Genomic DNA, 26,527 nt, shown 5'->3' with positions numbered 1-26,527 from the left:
GCAGCCACGGCGAAACGCGGAGTGGCAGCGTGCAATTAGAGCGCCCCCGTAACAGTGCCGCGCCGCTCGCGAGACGCTGGGAACATGGGCAGGCGAAAAAGGGAGATGCAGGGCTCGCTTGATCCAAACAGGGTAACGCTGAAAAAGGCACTGAGAGAGAGGAGGCTGGTTGCTATCTCCGTGGTCAGTCTGTAGCGATGTTTCTATATTTTTGAGAGCGACAAACGGGAGAATAAGCTTACTAACAATGCACCCAGTCGCTGCTTTACAATGTGACCATGATACAGTGAGTGAGTGAGTGAGTGAGTGAGTGAGTGAGTGAGTGAGTGAGTGAGTGAGTGAGTGAGTGAGTGAGTGAGTGAGTGAGTGAGTGAGTGAGTGAGTGAGTGAGTGAGTGAGTGAGTGAGTGAGTGAGTGAGTGAGTGAGGCTGAAAATGCGAATATTGTCAGAGCGAGCCACGTTTGTTCGGGGAGGTGTCATGTGGCGCCGTCAATGTGACACCAAAAAAATGCCGGTTTAAGACATGTATGATATCTGGGCATTTCCTACTGGTGGGGTAGGCCGAGAGCTGCGGCGGGTGCGTGGGCAGCACCTTAAAGATTAGAGGTGAAATGCGCTTTGGTAAGGGGGATGGCTTCACTCTCTTATCCTACAGGCAGGCTATACTGGCAATACTTCTTACGCAGTAGAAGACGTAGGGGATGTGGGGGGTGCGTAGGGTGAAGATGCAGATCATTTTTTTCTTACTTTTTTTCTTTTTTTTTTCTTTTTTACTTACCGAGGGGCACTGCTGACGGTTATTGACACTCAGTAATCGCTATACATAGTACCAGTAATTTGAATTATTTGATTATTTTTTCGCCACGGTGACGAGATTTATCGGCTGTCTTATAACTTCCCTAACCACGAAGTTTGCGTGGTTAGGGAAGACAGCATGCCGCCCGCAGAACCCTGCCACAGCTCCATTTCTGCTGGTCACGACCTAAGCATTCGAACAGGGGAGACGATAAGGGTGAAGCAAAACGCACGTACGTAACACAACTTGCCAGACAACGCACTACGTTTATAACCAGCTACCACCCTCCCGCGCTCTTTTGATACGGGAGAGGTACTCGGCGAGAAGAGAATGCCATGTCGAGAGTCGCCGGCAGGCATGCGCCGTAGCAAAGATCACGCGAGAATCCGATTCGAGTCTGGGGCCATTGGCATCGAATCGGCGACGGCTTCGATCGTCATTTGGCGCCCGACGACGCGCGTACGGGCATTATTAAGCCGAGATCACATCGCCGGCGTCGTATCGAAGGAACGCGAGTCGCCGCCGCCGCCAGAGGTCGTGCGTGCGCACTCTGTTGCAGAGCTTGTGGCAGCGCCAACGCCAACCACTGCTGTGCTTGCGGGGGGGGGGGGGGGGGGGGGGGGGTCCTTGCAAGGGTTCTCCGCTATAACGACTTGGTTGCATAAGCAGCACAGAACCCGTGCGGTTGAAAAGAACGGAGAGGAAGAAGAAGGGCGGCGAGTCCGCCTTGTTTCGGCATGCCGGTCGGCGCGCGCACATGCGTGAGCGGCCCGACGCTTTGTGGGTCGCTTCCCGGCGGCGCGCGCTGCGCGGCGGTGCAGGAGAGACAAAGCAGAACGGTGACATCCTTTTGTGCTCCGAGACCCCGACGACGGCGGCGGGGGCGGCCTCCCCTCCTCGTTTGCGTCTTCACGCCCGGAACGTCCTCTTTCGCGTCGTCGCCGAAGTCCCGGATATTCGCGTGTCCCCGCGATTGTGACGCGCCCGCGACATTTACCTTCCGGCACAATCGTAACTGCGGCCCGTAATGCAACGATAGCGATCACTAGTATCGTAATATATTCAGCATTTCGGAATGAACCTACATAGTTATACCGAGCGGAAGGTGCTTCGATGATGTTTTAGTGTCTAACAGGGCGCAGGCATTTTTTGCAGTGATATTAGAAAACCAATAATGACAAATAGTTTCTGTATTCAATGCTTCAGCGGCACGTTAAAAGCGCTTGCCCCGGATTCGGCCATTACTGGAGCCTCGCAGTAAACACGCCGCCGTATAGCAGCGACTGAATATAGTCTCCACTCAGGACCAGTCATTGCTAATGTTAAGGAACTGAGCTTTTGTCCCAACATACATAATGTTTCACAGCCCTGGAGTTCAACATTTCTTAGCGAGTGCAAACCCTCGAGAAAAGATCGAGGCTCCACTGCTGTGTCGAGCCGCACATTGTTGCACTGCCCACGATGAAGACAAGCGCTTCCGCGTGTCGATATCCACTTTCTATGTGCATTTTCGTTCTCTTTTTTACGTTTTTGCTTTTGGCCACCATGAATATGTGCGGCTCTGCTGAGCTGGGGACACCTGCCGCCTCTGGACTTCCGTTTTGCCTGTCTGCTTGCGCGACTTCCCTCTCGGTCACAGTGGAGACAGCGCGCTCACGACCCCCGTCCGCTTCGAGACAGCGCGCTCACGACCCCCGTCCGCTTCCCACTTGGCCAGCGCTCGCTTGGTGGCATATCCTGCCATGAGTGTTCGCAACATCGCTTCCCAGTTCCTTACTCTTAGTCACGGATCCTCTGTGTGACGGGTGAACGCTGCGTCTACTACATCACTACATTTTATTACTATTTTTTTTTTAATTTTTCTACGTGCCTACGTACTGGAAGGAAAGAGATCAAGCTTCTGCGGTCTAAACAAAGCAACGCCGTTGGTGTTGATGCCACTTTTAAGATGGACAAAAACGAAGAATACGATGACGCAAGCTTTGTAATTATCAAGATGAACGTTCCGTGTGGTGTGTCCGATGACGCCTCTTGGTCTGTGTCCTTCTGAAAGGTGCGAAACCATCGGCGATGATCCTGGCATTTCTATGATTGATGCTAGGTCGGATGATTTGGATAGCTGGTGATGTTAATAAAATTATTTTACTATCAAGAATCGGAGAGTCGCCATTGTAAATAGTTTTTTTTTGTGGACACGTCAGGAATAGAAGTGCAATGTCCTTTTGTCAGTAGCAGGGCAAAGTTAAGTCTGAAAATCCAAAAGGATCTTCACTCAGCTTGTCAGCTGCATCTATAGCCGCAGCAAGCGCAGAAGAAAACAAATCGTCTCATTTTGATGGCCTCATGTTTCTTAATTTTTCTTGTGAATCTGTGAAGCTTAAGCATAACGGCAAAAATATGTTTTTCGCATAACTTTCATTTATTTCCGCGTGTACGACATTCCAGCCTTTTGAGCCGATAATGTGCCTGGACCTTAAAAAGAGTGATAGTGTGACAGCACGTTTCCTGTCTCCAAACGTCACCTCAACCCCTTTCCCTTCGCCCTCAATTTTAAGGCCTTTAATTGCTTATACTGTCGGCGTTCGTTCGGTCACACTATAGCTATCCATCTAATGGCGTCATGATGACGTCATCAGAAAAGTAACAATTCGATCTTTACCGGGAATCGGACCTCCATCCATTGGATCCCCAGCAGAGCGCTTTAACCAGCTGCTCCACTCTCGGGATTTTTTTTGTTTGTTTGTTTGTTTGTTTGTTTGTTTGTTTGTTTGTTTGTTTGTTTTCGTTATTGCATGGGAGTACTTCGAGCCAATTTAATCAGGTCGCATCCCGCAACATGTCATACACAGTCGCACAAGTATCGAGGTCTCACTTTGCCTACACATCAACATTACGGGAGACATATACGTGCATCGAGTAAATGTAACCAGGCAGGAGGTCGATCCTTCACAGCATATACTCCCGCACCATAGGACATTGTTCTCTGAACAGGGACTGCGATGAACGTGGTGGCTCTGCGTGGCGATGTGTCATGCGGCTCTTCCACAGACTAAACCGTCCCATGAGCTCAAAAATATCACATGGAACCTCAAAAGCTTCCACTGTAGGAAAAAATTTTATAGTAATTGGGCCTAATATCAATATCCTTTCTGAAAGTCCATCGAAGAATCCACCCCCCCCCCCCCCCCCCCCCTTCAAAGAAAAAAAAATCACTGCATCACCGCAATACACAAAGCAATGATGTATAGTTTCTGGCTGCTGACACAGGCAACAGTTCACTGACCATGGCACAAAAGTAGTTTTTACACGATACCATGTTTTGACAGGTAAATTTGACGTTTCAAGTTTAAAAAAAAAAAAAAGTCTTTGCGGCTAATTATCTATACATTCGTTGCACCCACATTAATACACTATTGTCTAGAAAGGGGAGGCAAGGCTGCCAATTGCATCGGTAATAACGTCTCAATCAGAACTTTTGTCATCTGTCTTTTGGGTAGACTATAGGTATTCTAAGGAAAAACCGTACGGTGAGGAAATGGAATGTGTCGCAACTTCCTTAAAAAACGCCGCCAAGGACCCTCACTCCTATGACCAGTAGGCGCAAACAAATTAGCAAATGAGCACTTAATCGTCTATTAAACACAACAAGGAGGAAGCGATGGCTTGCTGTTTTAAAAAAGAAAAACCTTGAAACAAGCCGATGAATAAACAAGTGCTGACGATCAGCTCCACCAGCCTCCAGAGAGAGAAACAAATTATCTCGACGCATAGGCTCCCATTGAGAGCGCCACACAAAAGTAGCAAAAATTCTATGCATGGACTGTACTTTGTTTCTTGAACAATGCAGCACCTGCAATACATAGATAAGCTTAGAAATCAGGAAGACATTGCAAACTTGCGCTCGTGCAAATAAAGACAGCTCCCTACTCATCCATGCCTGGGTTTGTCTCCTAACTGATGTGACCTGAGAATCCCAGTGAGGCTCACTATTGCGACACTGATGCAGCGGAATCCCCCAATACTGCAAGTCTTCGGGGTCCCACCTGATGCCGGCAAAACAAAGTTAGGTTTTGTACCCTAGTGACCTAGCCAGAACCCCTTTGATTTATCAAGGTTAAGAGACGCACCCGAACTATCGCAAACACGCTCAGTAACGCGCAATACCTCGATCACACTATTTTTAGTGCCATCAGCATGAACCAAAATATTGATTTCACATTGCGATAGTGAGAAGCCACGAACTACTTTGTTCTTGATAATACTACAGCATAGGGGCTCAAGATATAGCGCGAACAATAGAGGCGATAGCGGACAGCCCCGCCGAACAGATAATTTAAGCGGGAATAGGTCTAGTAAAGTTTTGGTTAACAATCAGTCTTGTAGTGGCCACTTTATAACATAGTTCGATGCCTTTGAGCAAGACATCACCAATGTTTGCACTCTCCCATACAGAAAACTAAAAATCGTGACGCAGCTTATCAACAGATTTTGCCAGATCAATCTGAATTAGGGTCACTTTATTGATCTCTATCACAAAACATGCGATATCGTGAAACGCACATCACAATCCTCCTTTTATGCCGTGAGGATGATAGTAGCGATTCCAATGACGCTGTAATTAGTGTTAATGACAATGATGACATTGTCATTAGTTAATAATGAGATCGAACGTGATTCATCGTGTGCATCAGCAACGCTTAGGCTTTTGCATTTCTATACAGTGTAGATTCCACAATGCTCCCGGAATTTTTTTTGTGTGTTTTGTTTTCGTCTTTCCGCCCTTATCTGTCAGCTTTCGTATGCACACGTAGAAAGGGAAACGGCGGCTGTAGCTCAGATCATTCGCAATATTTACGCTGAAAGTTGTTCGCCGCAAGTAACTGGTGCAATGCTCCGTTAGCAAGAGTCCTGCGCTTCTTCTCGATAATGCCATTGTTTACTTTTTTTTTTACACACTCTTCAGCGTCATCCTAAAAACGCGCTGCTGAAACAACGCCCACGGGCGCCGAGTGGATGTGACGAAACGGTTTGCCACAGCACGGCACTTATGCGTGAAAGAGAAAATAAACCACCGAGCGCGCTTGACACCTGCACTCGTAAGCCCAAAACTCGTCCATTTTCGCTCAGCTTGTCAGCGTATCATCGTTGAGTGACGTCCTTACTCTTTTGATTTCCTGGCGTTGTATAATTACGGACTCAATAGCAAGGCGCACGCTATTCATCCTGCCTCACCTCGGGTATATATAGCCTCGCCGCAGTGGTGCAGTGTCTAGGATGTTCGACTGCCGTGCCGAAGAATTCGGAATCTAATAACGGCCGTAGCGGTCGCTTTGAGATGGAAGCGAAGATCCAGGCGCCCGCGTGCTGTGCGAAGTCAGTGCACGTTAAAAAAAACCAGATGTTTTATATATATAGGTCGAGACGGCAAGGCAAGGGATGCCGATATATATATATATATATATATATATATATATGAAGGAAAGAAGCCAACAGTCGGCGAGGCCAAGGAAAGCGTTGGGGATGGTACTTTTATGTATTTTTTTAATGTTTGCTTAGATAATCACAGAAATTAGTAATGTAATCTGTTTAGGGGAAAGATAATTAAACACAAAGTAGAAGAAAAAACAACGTGCCGATGGTGGGATCCGAACCCACGACTTCCGAATATCGCGTCCGGTGCTCTTCCAACTGAGCTACATCGGCCGCTGTCCCCCCTGCTACTTGCTTGGGTATTTATGTTGTCTGTATACGAACCTTGAGAGTGTTCACCAGCGCCACCCTCAGCCATAGCGGCGGACGTAGAACGTCCTTTGTTACCGCCAGCGTCACGTAGAACGTGATCAAGAGCGAGGGCGAAAGCTGTGCTAGAACCCTCTTACGCTACCTATGGCTTCAAGAACGTGATCAAGAGCGAGGGCGAAAGCTGTGCTAGAACCCTCTTACGCTACCTATGGCTTGAAGCCATAGGTAGCGTAAGAGGGTTCTAGCACAGCTTTCGCCCTCGCTCTTGATCACGTTCTACGTGACGCTGGCGGTAGGTAGCGTAAGAGGGTTCTAGCACAGCTTTCGCCCTCGCTCTTGATCACGTTCTACGTGACGCTGGCGGTAACAAAGGACGTTCTACGTCCGCCGCTATGGCTGAGGGTGGCGCTGGTGAACACTCTCAAGGTTCGTATACAGACAACATAAATACCCAAGCAAGTAGCAGGGGGGACAGCGGCCGATGTAGCTCAGTTGGAAGAGCACCGGACGCGATATTCGGAGGTCGTGGGTTCGGATCCCACCATCGGCACGTTGTTTTTTCTTCTACTTTGTGTTTAATTATCTTTCCCCTAAACAGATTACATTACTAATTTCTGTGATTATCTAAGCAAACATTAAAAAAATACATAAAAGTACCATCCCCAACGCTTTCCTTGGCCTCGCCGACTGTTGGCTTCTTTGCTTCATGTATTATAACGAGCACCCTCATTTCCCCTTAATTGATCTGCTATATATATATATATATATGAAGGAAAGAAGCCGACAGTCGGCGAGGCCAAAGAAAGCATTGGGGATTGTACTTTGCCTTTTTTTTTATTTTTTACTTCATAATCACGTAAATTAGTAATGTAATATGTTTAGGGGAAAGATAAATAAACACGAAGTAGAAGAGCACCGGACGCGTTATTCGGAGGTCGTGGGTTCGGTTCCCACCATCGGCACGTTGTTTTTCTTTCTACTTTGTGTTTATTTATCTTTCCCCTTTCCGCTGGATGGCCAGAATACCTTGAACCCGGTCGAGCTCGCGTGTGACGTCACAGGCTCGAGATGGCCTGTGGTTCCCACGCCTTCCTGTGCGAACTAACCGTTCCCTCTACGTGACCTCCGTTTCGGTAACGACACGTGACGCAGCGTACTAAAGAACAAACGAAAGAAGAAGGAGGGAAGAGAAGAAAGTGAGCGACGGGACCGAAGAGTCCCAACGGGGGCCGCGCGCTCTCGCCAGCTCAGCGGGCGTGCTTCTATTCCCAGTAAACGTTGTGCGGCGGCGCCGTTCGGATTCTCAGAGGGCGATCTCTCGCACACTCGCAGCTCGCCGTGCCTTCGGGCGGAAAACGAGAGCATTGGTGTTTGTACGAGCATTCCATTCATGGCATTGCTATACAACGCAACGGGGGCACAGTGGCGACTCCTCGCTTATTTCCTCGCCAAACGTCAAAAAAATAAAAATAAACAAAAATTATTGAAATTAAATACAAGCGAGTTGTGCTCAGAACGGTCGGAGGGTCAACGCTGTCTATGACCGGCGTCTTTATGTCGGGACCCCGTTTGAACGATGACCTGAACACGCCTGCGGCTTGGTTCAGCTGGAAAGCGGCTCCAGTCAGTTTGGATTGGAAATACAAAAAAAAAAAAAAAAGAAAACGAAAAAGGGGGGAGGGGCGGGTGGGTGTATGCCGGTTGCACCTACACGTAACTAAAGGTTTGGATACCGGGGCAGCGAAGCACGCCCACTTGTCCATAGTGTTTGATTCAGTGTTGACTGCGGCTCTTGGCGTCCCGATGAAGCTGGCTAGAGAGGACGGCGCTGCAGTATATGCCAAGGCTTTGCGAATTTCATTGTTGCCGCTTTCCATTCGCTCGGGCTTACTCCGAACATTTAGAACAGGCTCGTATAGACGTCGACGCAGGGCCTCGAACACGGTCAAGTTGCCCGAAATCATGAATCCGAACTGGTGCGTTGAGCGGCCTTTGTGCGAACATTCCACGCCGCTGCTAGTTCCACCATAGCTGACCTGACTTCGCAAGCCACGCGTGCTCCCTCGATGGCCGATCAGACCTATATCGCTCTCCTCTCGAGTTATCGCTTACTTGTACAATCCATTGAAGCTGGCCTCCGCGAGCCAGATCCTTTGCGAAGAAAGCGTAAGCCGTGGCTGCACTGTCAAGGGGATTGAGTCATTGAATCTGACGGCTGTCGAGGCCAGCCGATCGTTCTTGCCACCGTCGATCGGCTCTCAAAAATCCCGACGAAAAGTATCCGCCCCTTCCACGCTGCGCGATCGCGTTCTGCACGCTCTGTACAAGCGCTTCGTCGCGGGGCAAATATCAAAGCGAGCTGTGGAAAGCGAAGGTGCGCGCAGGGCTGTTTGGCAGCGCATTATTATTCTCTCGCCGAGCAGCTCTATAGAATGCCAGCCACCGACCGACGTTGCTGTCTGCGCCCAAGGCCCGACACAGTGTGGAACCGTTGGCGGCGCCGGGCGGATCTGTGTAACGGGACTCCAATGCCGAGGCCCCGCCGAATCGCTGCTGGCGAAACGGGCCCCTTTCGTAAGAAGCCGCCTTGTTTTTCGTTATCACGCCGCCGTGCGCGCACGACGAAGGAAGCCGGCGGCTGCGGTGCCGAGTCAATGTCCGCAAGTAGGTCGCTCCAGCGACTGCGGCGGCGTCGGCTGGCGCGCTGGGGGAGCTCCAACGTCGACGCCGGCGGCCTACTTCGAAGACCCCGCATGGGAGCAGCACGATAGCACCCGCTCGGAGCCATACACGGGACTGTACGGGCTCCGAGCTTAGCTAGCAAGAAGGACGGACGAGTCTATACCTCGCGTTGAAGCTGGGATGGCAGCAGGCGCCTAATCGGTTTCGTTGGCGTGATTTGAGTACCAGGAAGCCGACTGAAGGCGTGTCATTCGTCTCTCTTAAAGGACACCTTCCAGACAAGAGAATGGCATTTCTCTTTTTAAAAGAGCGCGTAAACGGTCAAGGAGAATTAGCTCTTCTCGTTTTTCCGAGACGTGGCAGTTGATGGAGAACGTATGCTGGCTGCTGGTGGGAATTTCACACTGAGTGCCTGTATTGGATGCCTCAGAAAGGACGATGTCTCCATCTGTCGGTGTATGCATAATAGACAAAAGTAAATCTATTCAGCCGAATTCAGTTGAAAGCCCGAAAGTTAAATCCTAAAACCAAACTAAACCATTTTAACCGAATTTATTGAGAATTGCTAAGAGCACGTGCATAATTTTCGGGACTCTCGATACATTTTTTTTTTAATGCTAAGATTGGCGTCACACAGTTAATGATGGAAAAGTAGACGGTGACATCGGCGTACCATTAAAGCGAAGTTATTTAATTACGTTTAGGTTGCGTCACGGAAACCCGTTGCTTAAAACTTAGACCGTTGTCACGATTAACCTCGAAATGACCAGCTTACGCGGCAAAGAGAATTATTTCTTAGTGGATTATGAAGATGTCAACATCTCTATAACCTCTGATTTGCATGTCAAGGCCAGCCTACAGGTTATTGAACGTAGAAGTTGTCGATGTAGCGACGGCTCCAATTATTACCCCACAGGCAGGGTGACGTTGAGAAAATCATGTCCGCAACGCCAGTGCTTTATATCCAAACAAAAGGTGAACTTTACGGATTCTACCTGCGTGTCGCTTCTTATCGTTCGCGCTGGGCCTTAAACACGTTGACGAAACACACCACTCGATCGACACGGGGGCGCACAAGGGCGATATCCAATAGTTTCGCACGTCCGCATACATGTGCACAAAGGCAAACAAGGCGCATTTCCGGCAGCATGCGTTACTCGAAATACTCTATACGAAGACATCACCTTCCGCCTTTACAGCCGCGGCGACTGATTGATTGCACGCCATGGTATTGATCGTAAGTCTCGATACCGTCGCGCCAGTCGCGCGTGTACGCTGTCGTACTGCTCTGCACGTTGCCTTCTGCCGAGCACGACCGAAGTCAACACGCGATGCCGCAAGCCGTCAATCAGCGCTTCTCGGGACGTCCTCGATGGCGGGTTGCACGTTTGCGGCGTACCTGCATGCGTTGCGGTATGACCGCTGTTGTAGTGGCGGCAGATGAAGAGATGTAGCGTGCTGTTAGCGAAGGCGCTGGGAACACAAGTTTGCATGGCACGGTGCACAAAGAGTTGCATTGATGTCTCGGTACAGCGTCAATGGAAGGGCGTGCTCGCATCAGAGCAGCGACTACTTATTCGGCTGCTTTATATCCTTCATTTGTTTAGTGTTGTGCTGTCGCTAATGCCGTCATGTTCGCTGCGCTGAACGCGACTGCCACCGATAATGTCAGGAGAAAGTGCAGTGCAGTCTTGTCATGGCTGTTCACGGAACGAGGTCACGTGCCTTTAGAGGGTTCATAAGCATGCTACTATTTGGGCAACAGCTTCTCGCTCCCAATTTACGTTAAAAAAAAAAAAGTACAGCTTGATGCTGCAGGTCGAATATCCCGTAGAGCTACGAATTTAATTTAGTGGTCTCCATGGGAACCCTGCCAGAGAGTTATCAATACGGGTGATCCATCGACGCCGCGCGTGAGCACATAGAACTGCAACGCAATGAAGAATGTGTGCACTACAGTGTCAGTGCGAAGCAATATGCTTCACGGGGTTAATCTCTGGGGCTACATGCGAAAAGACGTGAAATGTAAGTCCCTTATTGTCCATTTTATGCCCAGTGTGATTCAGCAGATCGACGAGCTGAGGTTCATTCCGCGTTTAAAAAAAAAAATGCGGCCGAAACTTCCTGCACACTTAGCACCACCGCTGCGTGTCTTTTCTTCATAACATCTCCAGCTAGCCCGTTCAGTCAACATGTTGTACCGGGCGTCTCTATTACGCATAGCCTTACGTGCAGTGTGGCGTGCTCATTTGTCACTTTTAGACCGAATGTGTCAAACACACTTTCGTATTTCGGCTTTAACGCGCGTTGGCTGCAAGCGTATCAAACACCAAGCTATAAGACATGCACTCATTCACTTGCTTCTCATGTACTGGCTTCAGCTCCTTCCATATGCCCGGCACCTGCAATCCATCCTCGTGGTAAACTGGACTCGCCCGCCTCCCTCCTTCCGAATCGTTTGTTTCGAACGTGCCTCGAATTGGAAGCAGCGGCACTCTGTGCCTTCGAAACCGATCCTACACCGCGTGATTACTCGGGGGATACCGTGCCACTGGAGGGCTCCATGCCGCGCACCATTCTCTCCGGTCGTGGAATGTTGCACTGTTTCCCCGGTCTCTACTCTCGCCAGGAAGCGGACCGGCAGCTGCCCGAAGCGAAGTCGTGACTGAGGCAGCGGCGTGAAAGAGTTGTGCCGCATTCGGCTGTGCAGTTGCGAAAGCTGCCCGCGCTGCCAGAAAAAGGTAGCTGGTGAAACATCAGCGCCGCCCACCGGGATGTCCTTACCCCGCTGGCTGCACAGAGCTTAAATCCGTAAGCGTCCCGTAGAATGGTGCTACGCGGATCCCTTCCTGGACGTCATTCTATCGGATGGCCAACGCTCCGCACTGCACGCCACCCCTTCTTCGAGGCTTTCGTCCCGTACGCCTGTTTCGCTGTCCTAGAGATATGAATCAGCGCGCGTTTTCTTGCGGGATCGGTAGTCGCACGTTTGGGTTTTTAAGCAAATGTTAATGGCGGTTTATACTGGTGGGTACAAGCTATATAATCGCTCCTCAAGGCATTGCTTATTCTGCCTTATGAAAGCATGGTGTGTGGTTCTTGAAACTGAATCCTGATGTCTCGCTTTTCTCCAAGAGGGTACAGCTTCGCTTACCGCGGAAATGGGCGATTTTTAATGACGGCCGCTTTTATTGCCCGCGTCGGGGTCCGCCGAACGCAGGAGCCTAACGAGCCCCAAAGTGCGGGTCTGTGCACAGACGCAGCGTTTAAGGCAAGCTCGGTAGACCGCTCATTTTCTCCACTGCCCCGGAAGACCAGGAAGTAGCCGGGCCGCAGACGCGTCGTACACACAAAACTGCCTGGTCGGTGTCCCTTGTCGCGACGACCGCGTAACGGCAGCTTGCACGTGTAGGCTACAGGCGCGCCGTTTCGAGGTCTGCCGCTTCCGATAAAGAGCAACATCGCCATGGACGAGGGAAAATAGAACCCGTTAGGCCCTGCGGCGTGGATTACATGTTCAAGGAGGACTAGATACCCCATTTTATTTTTATTTCTTTGTTCCTCGTTCGACTGAAAACCTGTCAGCAATAAAAGTTGTCGTGTCCCATTTTACTGCAGTAGAAACGACTGAAGTTTGGAGCTCAGGCATGCGTGAAGCGGATTATGCCGCCTTTAAAGGAGAGGAGCCTGTGCGGCCATCCTTTTGGGGACTATAGCACGATGTGCAAGGTGATCTGTCCAGTAGATCAGCTGAAAAGTGATAGCTTAGAAACGTGTATGAAAAAAGCAAGAGTTTTGTTTTCAAAGAAGTCTTTTTTTAATGAATAGCCTATCTGCCTATGTACATATTTATTTGCCGGTGCTAAGCACTTCTATATTGCTGCTGGTTACGAGTACTTTAATTGCTCCGTCGGTCAGCCAACCAGCCCCGCTGAGCGGACTTATGCACATATCACATATGCACATATGCACATATCACATATGCACTCGAGTGCATCTGAGAAGTACTGGTGTTTCTATTTTTGCCCGGACACGCTCAGCTTTCAGACTGGTTTCTCAGCTCGGTGACCACCTCATACAGACTATGCATTTTCCGAAGAATGTGATTTTAAAGTGTACGCGTTCAACATCCATGATGTCGAAGTATAAATGCACGTTAAGACAATGGACGAAGAAGGAGGACACACTAACGCACGTGTGTCCTTCATCGTCCTCGTCTTTGTGTGCGCTTATACTTCGATGTCATGTATTGCCAACACAACCGAACTGCTACGCTGTCCAACGTCCACTACATCTGTTTTCCGTTCACTTCGCTGCTTCTTCAGCAGCAGCCAGGTCATCCTTCCGTCAGTGACCTAATTCTACCAGAGATAAGGTGTGTTTTCTATGGCCGAAGGTTCCTTTTCATATTCATTACTTCTACGACGCATTTAATTTGCAGCACGTGGTTATTGACGTCTAATAAAACTCGCACCTCTGTTATGTACTCTCAGCTCTATCGTGGGCAGCTGCAGACGCAGCCTGCAACCGAACGCTGGAATGGCGTCGCCTGATCACAACCTCCCAGCAGTGAACCTAACCTCCACTGGTAAAACTCTCCCTTCCCGTCTATAGCCGACCATATAGGACCATATAGCCTTGGGCGAGACGCGAGCTGCCCATCACTTGATGAGCGCGAGACGGTTTCGTGATCGAAGAAAGCGTGCGTGCATCAGCGTCGGTTGTGTCTCAACGCCGACCATGACCCCGAGTAACCCAAACATGGCGAAGCCGAACCCATTGGCGGCGCTCCGCTCCATCAGGACAAGAGGAAAAGAAAGGTTAGGCCCAAGAGCTGGCTGCTCCTTCGAGTATATATACGACCGCGTCGATACGTGCGCGCGGCTCTATCCGTGCCAAGCGAGGATCATCCTCTTTTCGTGCCTCTTGGAGAAATTTTCTTCCTCCTTCGGCGCCCGTTCCTTTGGCATCTTCTTCTCTGCTTTCTTATATATTAAATCAGGCTGGCTCTCCAAACACGCCACTTCCTCTTTCACTCTCATATTGCCCCGCGCTCGGTATGCGGGCGCTGCTTGCTGCGTTGTTTCTTTTTACAGTTAACGGAATAACCTTGGATTTGTTTCCCGAATGCTGACCCCGTTTCGCTGTTTTCTTAGGCTTGCTCGCAAGCGTGTGAACACAAGATGCGGGCTGCCTCCGAAAGGACGGATTTGGAACTGCCACGCGACGCCGCCGAAATTTGTCGAGCGTATAAAAGCGTTCGGAGGCATTCCTCGACGATCGAGTAAAACTGGCTTGTTTGCGTCGGCGGCTTCCGGGTGCGATGATCCTCGACAGAACAACAACAGCAATGATCGTGATTATGATGATCGCTCGATTATCAGCACAGATATTCGCCTATGTGACCCCTTACTTCGTGTGGCGCTATAAGCCTTGCAACATTGGCGATTTTTCAGCCGAACATCCTTCACTTCCGCACCACTCGCTTCTCTTGGAATTCGAGGTGTCCATTTTTTCTCGGCTACACGAAAGAGGCGGATGCACAACTGCAAATTGAGCGTGGGTGTCAGTTTCCATACACAGCAGTGTGCGACATCTCAAAGCTGGCCTTCTGTTGGTGAAACGGCAACCGAGTCGTGCACCGCAGACTCAGAAACTAAGGCTTACCTAAACCAGCGCGGAAGGTATATAGCAGTGCGTAGTCTCCTATATCGGGTGTGTGCCTCGGTGCGATTATAATTTCTCTTTCCAGGGAGCGACGACCCCATTAAAGTGCCTGACCGCACGGCCTCTCATTCTTATACTAGACGACGAGGGACTCGATTTAGACATAACTAGGGCAGTTCTGTGAAACCCTCTCAATACCCACCCCCGCTTCTGTCTATTTTTATTTCGTTCCCTTCCTCGCTGCTTCTTGACCAGCGCATTTTATCGCTGCACCAGGGTTAGGCTTGTTACTTACCTCTTGGGCACTGTATATACCCATAGTAATGCTCTCTAGGCAGAAAGAAAAAAAAAAAGCGTGAAATCATTGCCGACTACACAACTCACGCCGCTTCCGTGCACCAGCTTCAGATGAATTGCTCCAAGTCGACCTCCGATACATATCCAGAGCGGCCGCTTTGAGTTCCAGCTTTTTTTCTCGTCATCGATGTTTGCCCACCGTAAATATTACGTGACCAGCGGCTGCAACACGTTCTGTTCGCACATTTTTCGCTCGCCGCCCCCTTTAAGCAGCGGGCAAGCGTTCCAGCCGCGTAAAAGCCCTAAAAGCGCGCCCAGTACGTGGGTGAACCACGCAGGTCGCGATGCGTATCGGGCGCAAAACGCTTTTGCCGTGCCGTTCCGCTACGCTGTGCACGGAACACTCAAGAGATCCTACGTTACTTCTCTTTTCCCCTTTTTGTTTGCGTACGTTTGTGTATGTATATATACACACTCCATACAACTAGAGAGCGAAGTTTATTCGCGAGAAGGGCCTGAACGTGCGGCAGCGTTGAAGCGCAGCGCCGCACTCGGGGGAAAGAAATGTGTATTTTCGCTTTTCGCGCCACGTGTTTATACAAACAGGGCTGCACGCTACGCGGACCACGCGCTCAGCTGACTGGCTCGTGCAGACGCGGGTGCGTGCTGGTGCAGAGCCACACCGCTGGGCCGCCTCTGCTGGTGGCTGGGTATAGTCCACTGGAATGCACCGTGTAAGGGTGTGCACCCGTGTGTGCGTACAACACGACGCACTGCCCCAGGTTCAAAGACCGCGCCGCGCACGCTGTCGTCGTAACTATTACGGATTTCACAAGCGCTGCAATGTGTGAAAGGTTAAACCGAAAACCTAGATGTTACTTTTGGGGCGTGGTTCGAATGGGGAGCATCATTCTGATTTCGTAACCTCACCGCAGGCGACATCTGACTTCGCCGTCGACACTTCGCCGGCGCTGTGCCTAGCGGGCAAAATTATCGACCCCCCCCCCCCCCCCCCTTCTTTTTCATCAGAATGTGAGATATGCAAGCAACTATGCGATAAACGGCGAACGTTTCCATACTTTCCGCTGCTTGCTTCAGCTGGAAAGTTTAATGCCCGAGGCATCGGGACACCTCTCTCAAAAAACGAAGACAGCGTCCAGATTAGTGGATTCTGCGCGTCAGATTTCCCCCGATTGAAACAATTCACAAAAGTTGCCACAGCTGGCTGTGAGAAGTAATAAAAACAAGAACGATTGCGTTTTTTTTTTTTTTTTCATTCCCCTCAAAATAAGTTTGGAAATATGACGGGTATAAAGATGTTCCGTCGTGAATGAGGGCGGCAGTCGTTTTATACTGCTGGTAGGCGGAGAAAGCACAGAAGAAGAAACAAAAACGCCTCCCTCGCAACGACGAAACGGGCGCAGAGTAGAAAGGCTGGAAGGCCTCTAAGCGGGCAGTCGTGACTCCTTGCTAGCATCCCTCAGAACATGTTTTCGGTGGTGACCTCTTCCGGCTTCTTGACGGTAGACGGAATTTGGAAAGTCTCCCTTTCACACCTGCTCCTTCCATCTCGCTTGCCTTAGAAAACACCTTAGCTGCTGACGCACTCGAGCACCTCTTCTTTTATACCCTTCTCTGACATTGCGTCAGCACTGCAGGGAGCAATTTGAGCGACGGGCGCCGGACAACAAACAGCACTTTTATTTCCACCGGAAGAAAGCGATTCTTTTCATGCAATCCCGAAAGAAAACAAAAAGAACTGCGGGTTATACCCTACTTTTCTCGTTTTATTATCTTGCTCCAATAGCTTCTTCTCTTCAAATCTTTTTTTTTTTTTTTTTTGTCTAGACTCTAGGACAAAGGCAAACGGACATCCAAAAGCCGCCCGTATAAAACCGATTGAAGAGGCGTTACGCTACGATTGGGGCATCGACCAGACCACAGCCGGAAGGTTATAGTAAAAGCGCGCACCGTGAGGTTAACTTCCCACGTCCCAGCCGACGTGGTGCACCGGAAACATCGGTTTAGGAGACAAAGCGGACGTTTGCGTATTTCGCTTTGTGGGTCGGGGCGAGCCAATTGTTTTGGTTGCTTCTGCTACGCAATTGCCCGGAATGAGCTGAGGCAGTGCTTAAGAGGAGGTTTCATAGCGGAAGCGAAGAAAGTAGGCAAGATGGAACGCTTCACTGGTTTGGGTGGATAAAGGCGCTTTCAAGACCTAGCGCCTCTCGCTAGGTCTTGAAGAGAATAAAAAGTCGGCGAGTAGCAGAGGGAGGTCGTCTATTGTTGCCCGGTTTCTTTTGTTTGTGATTTAGTAAAGAAAACACAGAGAAGAAATAACTGGGTCTCAGATGCCTCGGGTTTGCTTGTGTATGGCGACCACTGTATATTCCTCCTCACTTGCGATTAAGATCTGGTATTTTACCTCTCGCCTGTTCACGATTCGTGAAAGTGTTGCGATTTATGCGAGCAGGACTCGAGAAAAAAATATGTGCAAGAACAACGATACGCAGTGGGCGCCATCCAAATGACCGCCTGTCTGGAGGTGGGAACTCAACACTATGTCCGTATCTCAATAAAGTTCGATAGTTATTTAGCCTTCTCACATCTTAAGTCACTGCAATTATTCTATTGCGCGATGACAAATTATTATTGCTACTAAAACCATAACTAAAAGCTGGACGCTAGTTAATTGTGACGTTAAGAACTCACGCTAATCCCCTACATTAAAAAAAAAACAAAAAAAAAATCACTCCCCTTTAGGACAAAAAAGAAACATTACCTGTGCTGTGAAAAGTGTCATGCTTCTCTCACGGACATTGCGCCCGGAAGATGGAGTCGCATAAAAAAAAAAAGGAGTTTCTATGTATTTATTTTACTTTTTCGTCAAGTAACTTCACCAAATAACGGCGGTACCAGTCGCTTAAAACGCCTGGCGCTGGCTGGTGTGAGTGCTCCCGTTCTATAACAATGTACACAATTGTCATATGTGGGACATATCGGCAAAGATGCGTTCTGTTTGTCACCGGTAAATCGAACTAACAAGTCTACGCTCTCCATGCAGTTCTATAGTGCGAAATATCTGTTTACGGCTAATTGGAGGAAAATGGGGGAGGCCTTCGCCCTGCAGTCGGTATAGTCTGGCTGATGATTATAGTGATCTGTTTATGGAAAAAATACGTTAGCTTGTTATCTGGTACTATTTTATTGTACAGCAGTTTTTTTTTCTTATTTTGAGTGCCAAAAATGGGCCTTGCCCTATAAAAGAGCTTCCCGACTGAAGTTTTTACCAATGCAGCCGCTGGCTTGTTCGCTTTGTATGGGTTGGTTGACTTAAAGTGGACGGGACATTAGCAGAAACGGGTCCTAAGTATCGCATTAATGTGTTCCGTTCTTGATATATAAAGAAAAAGGTTGTGGTTAGGCGACAAGCACGAGTGAGCTCAGTACATTCTTGCGAACATGACTTGCGCCAGAAGCAGACGCCAGCTGCCGCAGCCATTGCCTCCGGTATATAGGTCAACCCCGCGCGCCCGGAATGCGGCTGCGCTGCTGGTTTCCCGGAATGGCGGAAACAGTCAATAGTTATAGTGCGTTACGTCACTCGGAAACCTGCAGTGCATTCCACGTTTCTTTGGTGCAGCAACGAGTACAAAAAGCTAGAGCAATGTTTGAACTTCCCCAATGTACAGGGTTGTCAAGCAGGTGAAAACTCGAGCAAGCGGTTGCTCTCTTTCATAAGCCGTTGCACCATAAACGGTCGGACATCGAAACAAAATGGCGCATGCGCAGATGGACCTGGGAGGGACGCTTCGCAAGGCCTACTATGCAATTTGCCTCGAAGCGTGAACCGCCGGGTTAAGCCCACTGCAGGGTGCACCAAAGAGAGAGCGTGAGTGTTCACCATAACTGAGGACAACCCTGTACATCTGCAGGCTATCCTCTGAGCTCGTTGGTATCTGACACAGCAAAAGTCAGCCGACATTAGTGTTCTTCCAGCCCGCTTTGAGTAGTGGGCCCTAATTTCAAAACTTCCTCACACGGGCTTACCTTCAAAGACACTGTCCACAACGGAGTGGCAGTCGGGCGATTGTGCTGTAATTAGGTGAACGTATCCTCTGTTTCAGAGGGCCCTTTGCATACTTGTATACTGCGTTTCCGGTATGAGCCGTTTCTTTTTTGTGTGTGTTTTCTTTTATGTGGGCTGTTTCCTAATCCCCGTCTCCTACATGGCTATTCGCAGGAGTGAGCCGTCGGCGGCAGAGTGCAGCGGCGACGTCAGCTCCGAGGCGACCATGATTAGTCGGCGGAAGATCCTCTCCCGCTCTAGGGACGAGCTGAACGTGGACTTTACCGTTGAGGACGAAGAGGACGTCTGGTACCAGAAGGAGAAGCTCTTCAAGGTGCGTACACTACACGGCCTCCTTCTTCCGGCTCCTCATCTTCCTTCCTAACGTGCCCCACGCGCGAGGTGCACATCCGGGTGTAAACGACAGCGCTGGTGGCACAGCAGCAGAAGCGCGTATCCGCCTGCTCCCACTCCAACACAAGCTGCAGCTTTCCGTACAAATTTTCGCGCTTTGTGTCCGCGTATAGTCCGTGCGCGAGTCTAAATTAGGGCAAAAGCGCGATTTGGCGGGAGAGCTGTCGTTCTTTTTGTCTCGCGGACTCGTGACGCTCCTAACAGATGCGCGTGCATTCTTAATAGTTTATTTGCCTGTTGTAGGAGAAGCCAGAGGAGATGCATTGATAAAAGTAAATAAAAAATATACATATTTCATCTCTCTCACCTGAAGCTATCTTAGAGATCCTTGACATTTGAAAAACAGATGCATTGAAGAAGGTGGAACAAAGATTAAGTTAAAAATTAATGGTTAGAATGACGTTAGAATAATTGTGCAGCAGCCTGAGTTCAGCTAGACAAAGAAGGTAAGCTTCCCTTTCAGAACACAAGTTCCTGAGCCAGCTGAGCAACCAGAGGCAGTTGAGCCAGGTCAGAGCAAAATAGCATCTAGCGAGAGACAATAAAGGGACATTATTTGACCTTCCTACATCTGTCAGTGCAGCACACCGTTTCATTCCACCACCATTATCTCATTCTCGATTTCCTGCTTCTGTAGAGCCAAACTTCGAACCCCGTATACCGGAACTGGCTAAAAGCATTTGCTTTCCGTTCCCTTATGTAATTCCCTCCTTGGTAAACGCTTTCGTTCAGATATTAAAGAAGTATCAATCGTGTCTCAGCAGTGGTTATATGACGGTGCAGACTGGACTAGGTTTTTTCTTTTTTTCGTAGAAGCACGCGAGAGAAAATGTTAAGTAGGAGCTCGATGGATTCGTAAAAAAGGGAGACAAGAAGCCATGGAGGACTCCTCCCTTTTCAAGAAGCCAAACTCTTGACAAGGTGGGCTTGTAGGTATAAGCCCTCATTGTGGCGTTACTCTCCTCAAAACTGCCCATTCCGAATTGCACAGCCGGTCTAACGGTTCGGTTTCTGTCGATGTAACACCCCACTATCCAGCACCGCGGCGCTATCACCACCGGCCAGCGTCATCGCGCAGCTTAATCACCCACCTCAAGCTAAGCAAATGGGTGCCCCAGCTATTCGCATACCGTTGATATATAATTTCCCAAGTGGGCCTTGCCGGCTGAGCCTCAATGCCGTCTGTGTTGCCACTTCGTGCCGGTCGATATCGCATTACAGGTGCTCGACGAGATAGTCGGTGGTAGCACCGCGTCCGTGGCATCGTGTCGAGTCGTACGATGGAGCAGAGCTAACGGCGATTCTTACAAGCGTCGAAATCGTTTTAATGTCTCTAATTGCCTCCCGCATGGACGCCACATAGGCCTACCGAGGCGACGGCCTGCGAACGGGACATGCAGTAAACATGGCGGCCCCGGTGCAACTGACTGGAAACCGTTCGAGCGTGGACGATTTGCCTCCATCACGTTCGGGCCCGGTCACGACCGCTATATGAACAACGACGCGCGTGCGATGAAAAGACAATGAGGCGCCAAAAACAAAGAAAAAAAGGCGAGACGCGCCGAGAAATGAAAGGGCCGTGCAAAAACGGTGACCTACTACTACCACCACACCATCGCACCGCAACTCATCATGCAAATTTGAGCCCCGCGTTCACGCAGGAGCAGTGCGGAGCTCGCACGATTTCGGCTTCAGTGCTGCGCGATCGACGTCACGCCGGCCGGGAGACCGTGCGCCTGTCTCGGCGCTCGCGTTATTGGCTCGATTCAAAAGCGACCAAGGTCTTGCTAAGTGTACGCCTTCTATACGGGTCGTGCCTGCTCGTCCCGTTATCTCGCTATCTACGCTGACTCCCATCCCCCTTTCCCTTGCAACCCTAAAGAGGACTACTGGAAATCAACGGAGCAGCTCTCATCTGTTTCTCGTGCCGCACGAAGGTCGAGCTTATTGTAACCTAGAAAATGTTTAAAAGAAAACATGAATGATAAGCAGCTTGGCTTGCGTGTCTTTATATCTTGGTTCTTCACTGCTGCCGTTGGTTTTCTAGCTCAGGTGGGTCTCAAAGTCGTTTGTGTGCCTGAGCCATCTTCATTCATATTTTACGAAACAAAAGCAATCCTTGTTCATTTCACTCAAAGGCTGCTTACAAGGTACATTCGAGCCTTCATTAATGAGGCCCGAGCTTTTCTTTCTGGAAGCTAGCCCTTTCAGTCGGGGAGATCGGCATTCGGCTAGCAAGCCTGTCGGCTTCAGAGCGTGTCAATCGTCACCTTGCTAATGCAGTGTATTAAAATAGAAAGAAATATGCGAAGCAGCAAAAACCATAGCTGATGCGCGTGATCTGATTGAACGACCGGATGTTTCAGTCAGTAAAAGTCTTGCCTAATAAGGTTTAGTCGGCTACAAACTGAGTATTTCTGCTAGAAACGTGGAAAAAAATGTCTGCTAGGAGTACGTATGCGACCAACGACTGGTACAACTTCTCAATGTTTGGCTCTACACTAATAGGTCTGGAGTCCGTCAAAATGAAGCTTAACCAGGCCATCTTGTATCATAGATCATGCCAGCGTCTTAAGAAACAATTCAGCTTATCGAAGTAAACCCGTGCCACCTCAATGTTGCGATACCTAAACAACCCCCGAGAACCACCGGGAGAAGTGGTGATATGGCTTTTCCCGAAGCGCTACAAATCACGTATACGGCCAAGACTCATCTCAACGGGATGTGATGCAGGCTAGTGATCAGCTAACTTATAGGACGGTTCACAGCGACGTAGAGAGGAGTAAAATCAAATGAGTGCACAAACGGTACTCAAGTTCCCTAACCTACGGGAAGAAACGATTACAGAAAAAAAAACACAAAAAAAAACGTTAATCGAAATGCACCCGCAAATAATGCTTTTCATATTCTTGCTGAGTCACTAGTTCGTGTATCGGCCGGACGCAAGGGGGCAAACTCGACGCTGGTATGAAGCACTCTCGGAGGGAAGTCGCTGTATGCCTGCAGCGCGCGACAACAGCGCCGCCAGCGCTAGGAGCGCGGAAGAGCCGACCACGTATGCGTGCGCCCGACATCAAAAGTGTCGCAACCGGCAGCGATGTATACACTACACACACGTGGCCCCGAGTTCACGCGCCGTCATCACAGTCGTCGTTGTCGTCTTGCCCGGGAAAGCAAGAGACCGGAGGAACGGGACGCGGTGCGCAGCGTGAGCTTCCGCCACCGTGTCCGCTCGTGTCTACCGCAACACAAACATCCGCGCGCCTGCTTCCCCAGCGCGTGCAGTCTGTGCACTCGCGCACGCGCTAGCACACGAGTTGAGCAGCAAGCTCGTGATTCGGGGCTCGCAATTAAAGCCCGCTTCGTGACGCGCGTAAGCCGCAGGCACGCGAACCGCGCGCCGAGACAGCTTGCCTCAGCCCTGCCGCCAAGTAGGTCACCGCCGAAGCCCCGCCGCCGGCCGAGGTCCCGGATTACGGCTGGCGGGTCGCGTGCCCTTCTCTGTCCCACCACTGGATCCTCGCCGCTTGGTCGTGCGCACTGCGGGGTTCGGGAACGCTCATTTGCCGAGGGGGTCCGCGCGGCTGTTTCACCTTTCGTTCTGATTCTGGTTGTGCGTATACGCTGGCTGTGGGTACCCACGAGTACGATGGTTGACCTACCCCGTTTATCGTGAACATAGCTCGCATTAACGGGGGAAAATGAGTGGGTGCCCAGAGAGAGAAGGTTAAACACCGTTCGTCGTGTCCACTGACAGCTGGCACAGCCCCGCGCTGCCTTCGAGCTCGCTCCTGCGTAGTTGACCGATAGTCAACGCGTCCAGATGCTCGCAGGCGGCATTACGAGCAAAACCAACTTTCCTGATTCCTTTGTTGTTGTTTTTTTCTTTTCATTTTCGTTCAACGCGGCATTTCTGCTCTTTTCACATCTTAATCATTCGTGTATGTACGTACGAGGGCCACATACATACAAGCTTATTATTATATATTTTTTTTTTTATTGATAGTCGTGCGGCTTCTTTCAGATTGACAGGCGGCAGGATCGGATATCGAGATTGAAAGTGTGGCAAGGACGCTGAGCCTGCGAACACCGCTAGCCAAATTTCCGCAGGCGTCAGGAATGCGAGAATGGATTTTTTGGGGTTTGGCAGATGTTTTTTTTTTTTTTTTTTTCTCTTCACCTCATTGACTTTAGACATCTCGTCGCAGGAGCGCCTACGCGTATATCGAGGAGAAAGAAAGCGTGAGAGGTAGATTAAGGCCGTTTTCGAAGCCGTAATTGCCGCGCTGTGCGCGCCTGTACGAGAACAAAGGTGGAATTAATATACAAACAGAGAGGGAAACGATTCTGGCCGTCTGACATGCTTCGTCAACCTGCGTGCTTTTTTTTTTCTTTGTTTGCTGTATTTAATGAACACGCCTAACGAGAGTTGAAGAGTCAATACCTGTTCAGAACAAGACAGCGACATCGTAATAAGTACAGGTTGTGGTTTCTACGTGGACATAGGCCACCAACCACCGCGGGTTCGAGCGTCGCGCGAGCCGAAGCCCCGATCAGCCGTCACCGCGCGCGCACTGAAACACTGCAGCGCGCACTCAACCTTCACCGGGAGGAGAGCACTTCGCTGCAAGGACACCAACCTCCAAGTTCACAAAGGAGACGTTTATTGAAACGCCATCCTCCAGCGGCACACACACACACACACACACACACACACACACACACACACACACACACACACACACACACACACACACACACACACACACACACACACACACACACACACACACACACACACACACACACACACACACACACATTTACAAACGCACATACGCATATTTACAAACGCACATACACGCACGTACGCACACACATACACATATATACAAAACGCACATACACACACATACGCAGTCACCGTGTCAAGGGAGCGCGCGAGGAGCTAGGCTCCCCTGCGCGCACAAAGTGACACGGAGTGCGCGCCGCAAGCACGCAAGGGCGTGCTGTGATCTCTCTCTCGCAGTGACCAGAGGGTTCCTTTGAGAGAGGGTGGGCAACCACCGCAAGGTACGCCTGTCGCGGATCGTTGGATCACGATCGACAGGCTCGAGCTTCGCTCTCAGGTAAGACCCGGAGCAGACGAACTCGAGTACACACTGGTCTGCGCGGACAAAGGCCGGCAGACAAGAACAGTTGCGTACGCACCTTGCGATGTCTCGGAGGAGTCTCCCTCTGAGCTCCGCTCGGACCGTCGCGCGAGCGCGGCTGTCGAAGCGGTGCCGTGTTCCCGCCAAAAGGCGCCAATGAGAACCGCCACTGGGACGCCAGGGCGGAGCTGTGGCCCGAACGACAGTGACAAGTCGCTCGAGCCCCTCTCCGCCGCCTCAGGCGGGAGAAAGGGAACGGGGAGAACTGGGAAGCGGGCGGCGGCCGCGCAAAGGGCAGCCGCAGCAAGCCCGAATCCCACAAGGTCGAAAACTGTCATTTCGGCAATCAGTCGCATAGCTCCGCTAACACTTCGGAGGACGCTATTGTTGTTCGGATAATGTTTTTTTTTTTGTTTTTTGTTTTTTTTTGCGAAGTAATTGCGAAAGTCACGGTACAGAGAGTTCATGTTTTGCATAGCACGTGCTGCGAGAATTGGTGGCACGCTTATTCAGCCACTTGAGAGAATAATAGAATACTTATTACAGTGTACGTGCCGATAATTACCTGTGAATTTCATTTTAAATGGCTCTTACTGGCAGCACTGGCACATTGCCCTGAGCAGATAACTCTCTACAGTCAAGTTACATTTAAGTACCATCTGCAGTAGACAAGCGCTAACTGTACAAAGATATGGCTTCGTCAGCAAATTTAGACCTTCGCTGTAAGAAATGTGTGTTGAATTACAAGTTCTCTTTCAAAATTTCTGATTTGCGTCTAGAAGCTATCGTGTCTTTGTATCGTATGCCATTGTTCAGTAATCTGTATTTTAAAGCCAAAGCCTTTCTAGACTCATGTAACGAAATACCGTGCGCGAGAGATGTGCGCGAGATTCCACGCGATTAGTTCTTGTCTAGTGTTCCTGCCATCTGCAATGCCACACTTGAACGCGGGCCAAGGAACGCCACGCGACAGGAACAATGGTGTACCGTCCAAACTCACACTCGCGGGAGGAAGCACGACAGATACTGCGCCTTTCCTTTCCTGTAAACCAATTATAATAATTATAATTATATGCAGCACTGCAATGAACGCCGATAAGAGGCAAATGATAGGAGAGGAAGGGTAGGATTTCGCCATACTCCTCTTAAGAGATATCTAAGAAACCCTCTCATTTTATTATTATTATTTTTTATTTCCTTTTTTTTTTTTTTTTTTTGAATTTAGACTGAGCTATCTGGCGTGTTGACAGCGCGAACCACGACGAAGAGCGTTTCACAGATGTGCACCGCCGGCGCAGAGAGCGGCAGGTCGTGCTTGCGTAATCGCCACAGTCACTTAAAATTACGGTTCACATAAATTTTTATTGCTGGTTCAGGCAATAAACGGCAAACGGAGATCACTTTTATGTCCGTTTATGTAAGGGGCAGGCAGAGCTTGCGGCTGCAAGGTCGCCCCTTTTTCTATATAGCAAAACATGTAGTTAACACGATGCGTCCACCAAACTATAGGCACTTTTCCAGAATCGACGAGCAAAAACAGGTGACGTCATGGTCCAGTGCTGATTCCGATTGCCGCGCACCGGTTCGGTCTGTCCGAGAAGACGTGCGTTTTCCTCGTGGAGACCAGAGCTACGGCACCTTCCAGAGATGGCATGGCTCGTTATTAGCGGTGCTCCTTCTTGGGCTTGGCTTATTGCCCTCAAGGA

General features: G+C 49.8%; 1 protein-coding gene across 2 annotated transcripts in view; it reads left to right on the top strand.

Annotated features, from left to right (window-relative positions):
- The window catches only part of exp (expansion), a 334,236-nt gene that overhangs the window by 136,219 nt on the left and 171,490 nt on the right, over positions 1-26,527 (top strand). For both annotated transcript variants that reach the window (XM_084602706.1, XM_084602707.1), the window contains exon 2: positions 19,429-19,588. In XM_084602706.1, the coding sequence (XP_084458832.1) occupies positions 19,481-19,588 (108 nt within the window). In that variant the 5' untranslated portion in view covers positions 19,429-19,480. The remainder of the gene's footprint in view (positions 1-19,428; positions 19,589-26,527) is intronic.

Source organism: Amblyomma maculatum, chromosome 4, assembly GCF_055883805.1.
Source record: "Amblyomma maculatum isolate TAMU_Amacu chromosome 4, ASM5588380v1, whole genome shotgun sequence".
NCBI classification, from domain to species: Eukaryota; Metazoa; Arthropoda; class Arachnida; order Ixodida; family Ixodidae; genus Amblyomma; species Amblyomma maculatum.
The sequence above is the reverse complement of the archived record's forward strand: the minus strand, read 5'-3'. Positions and strand labels throughout refer to the sequence as shown.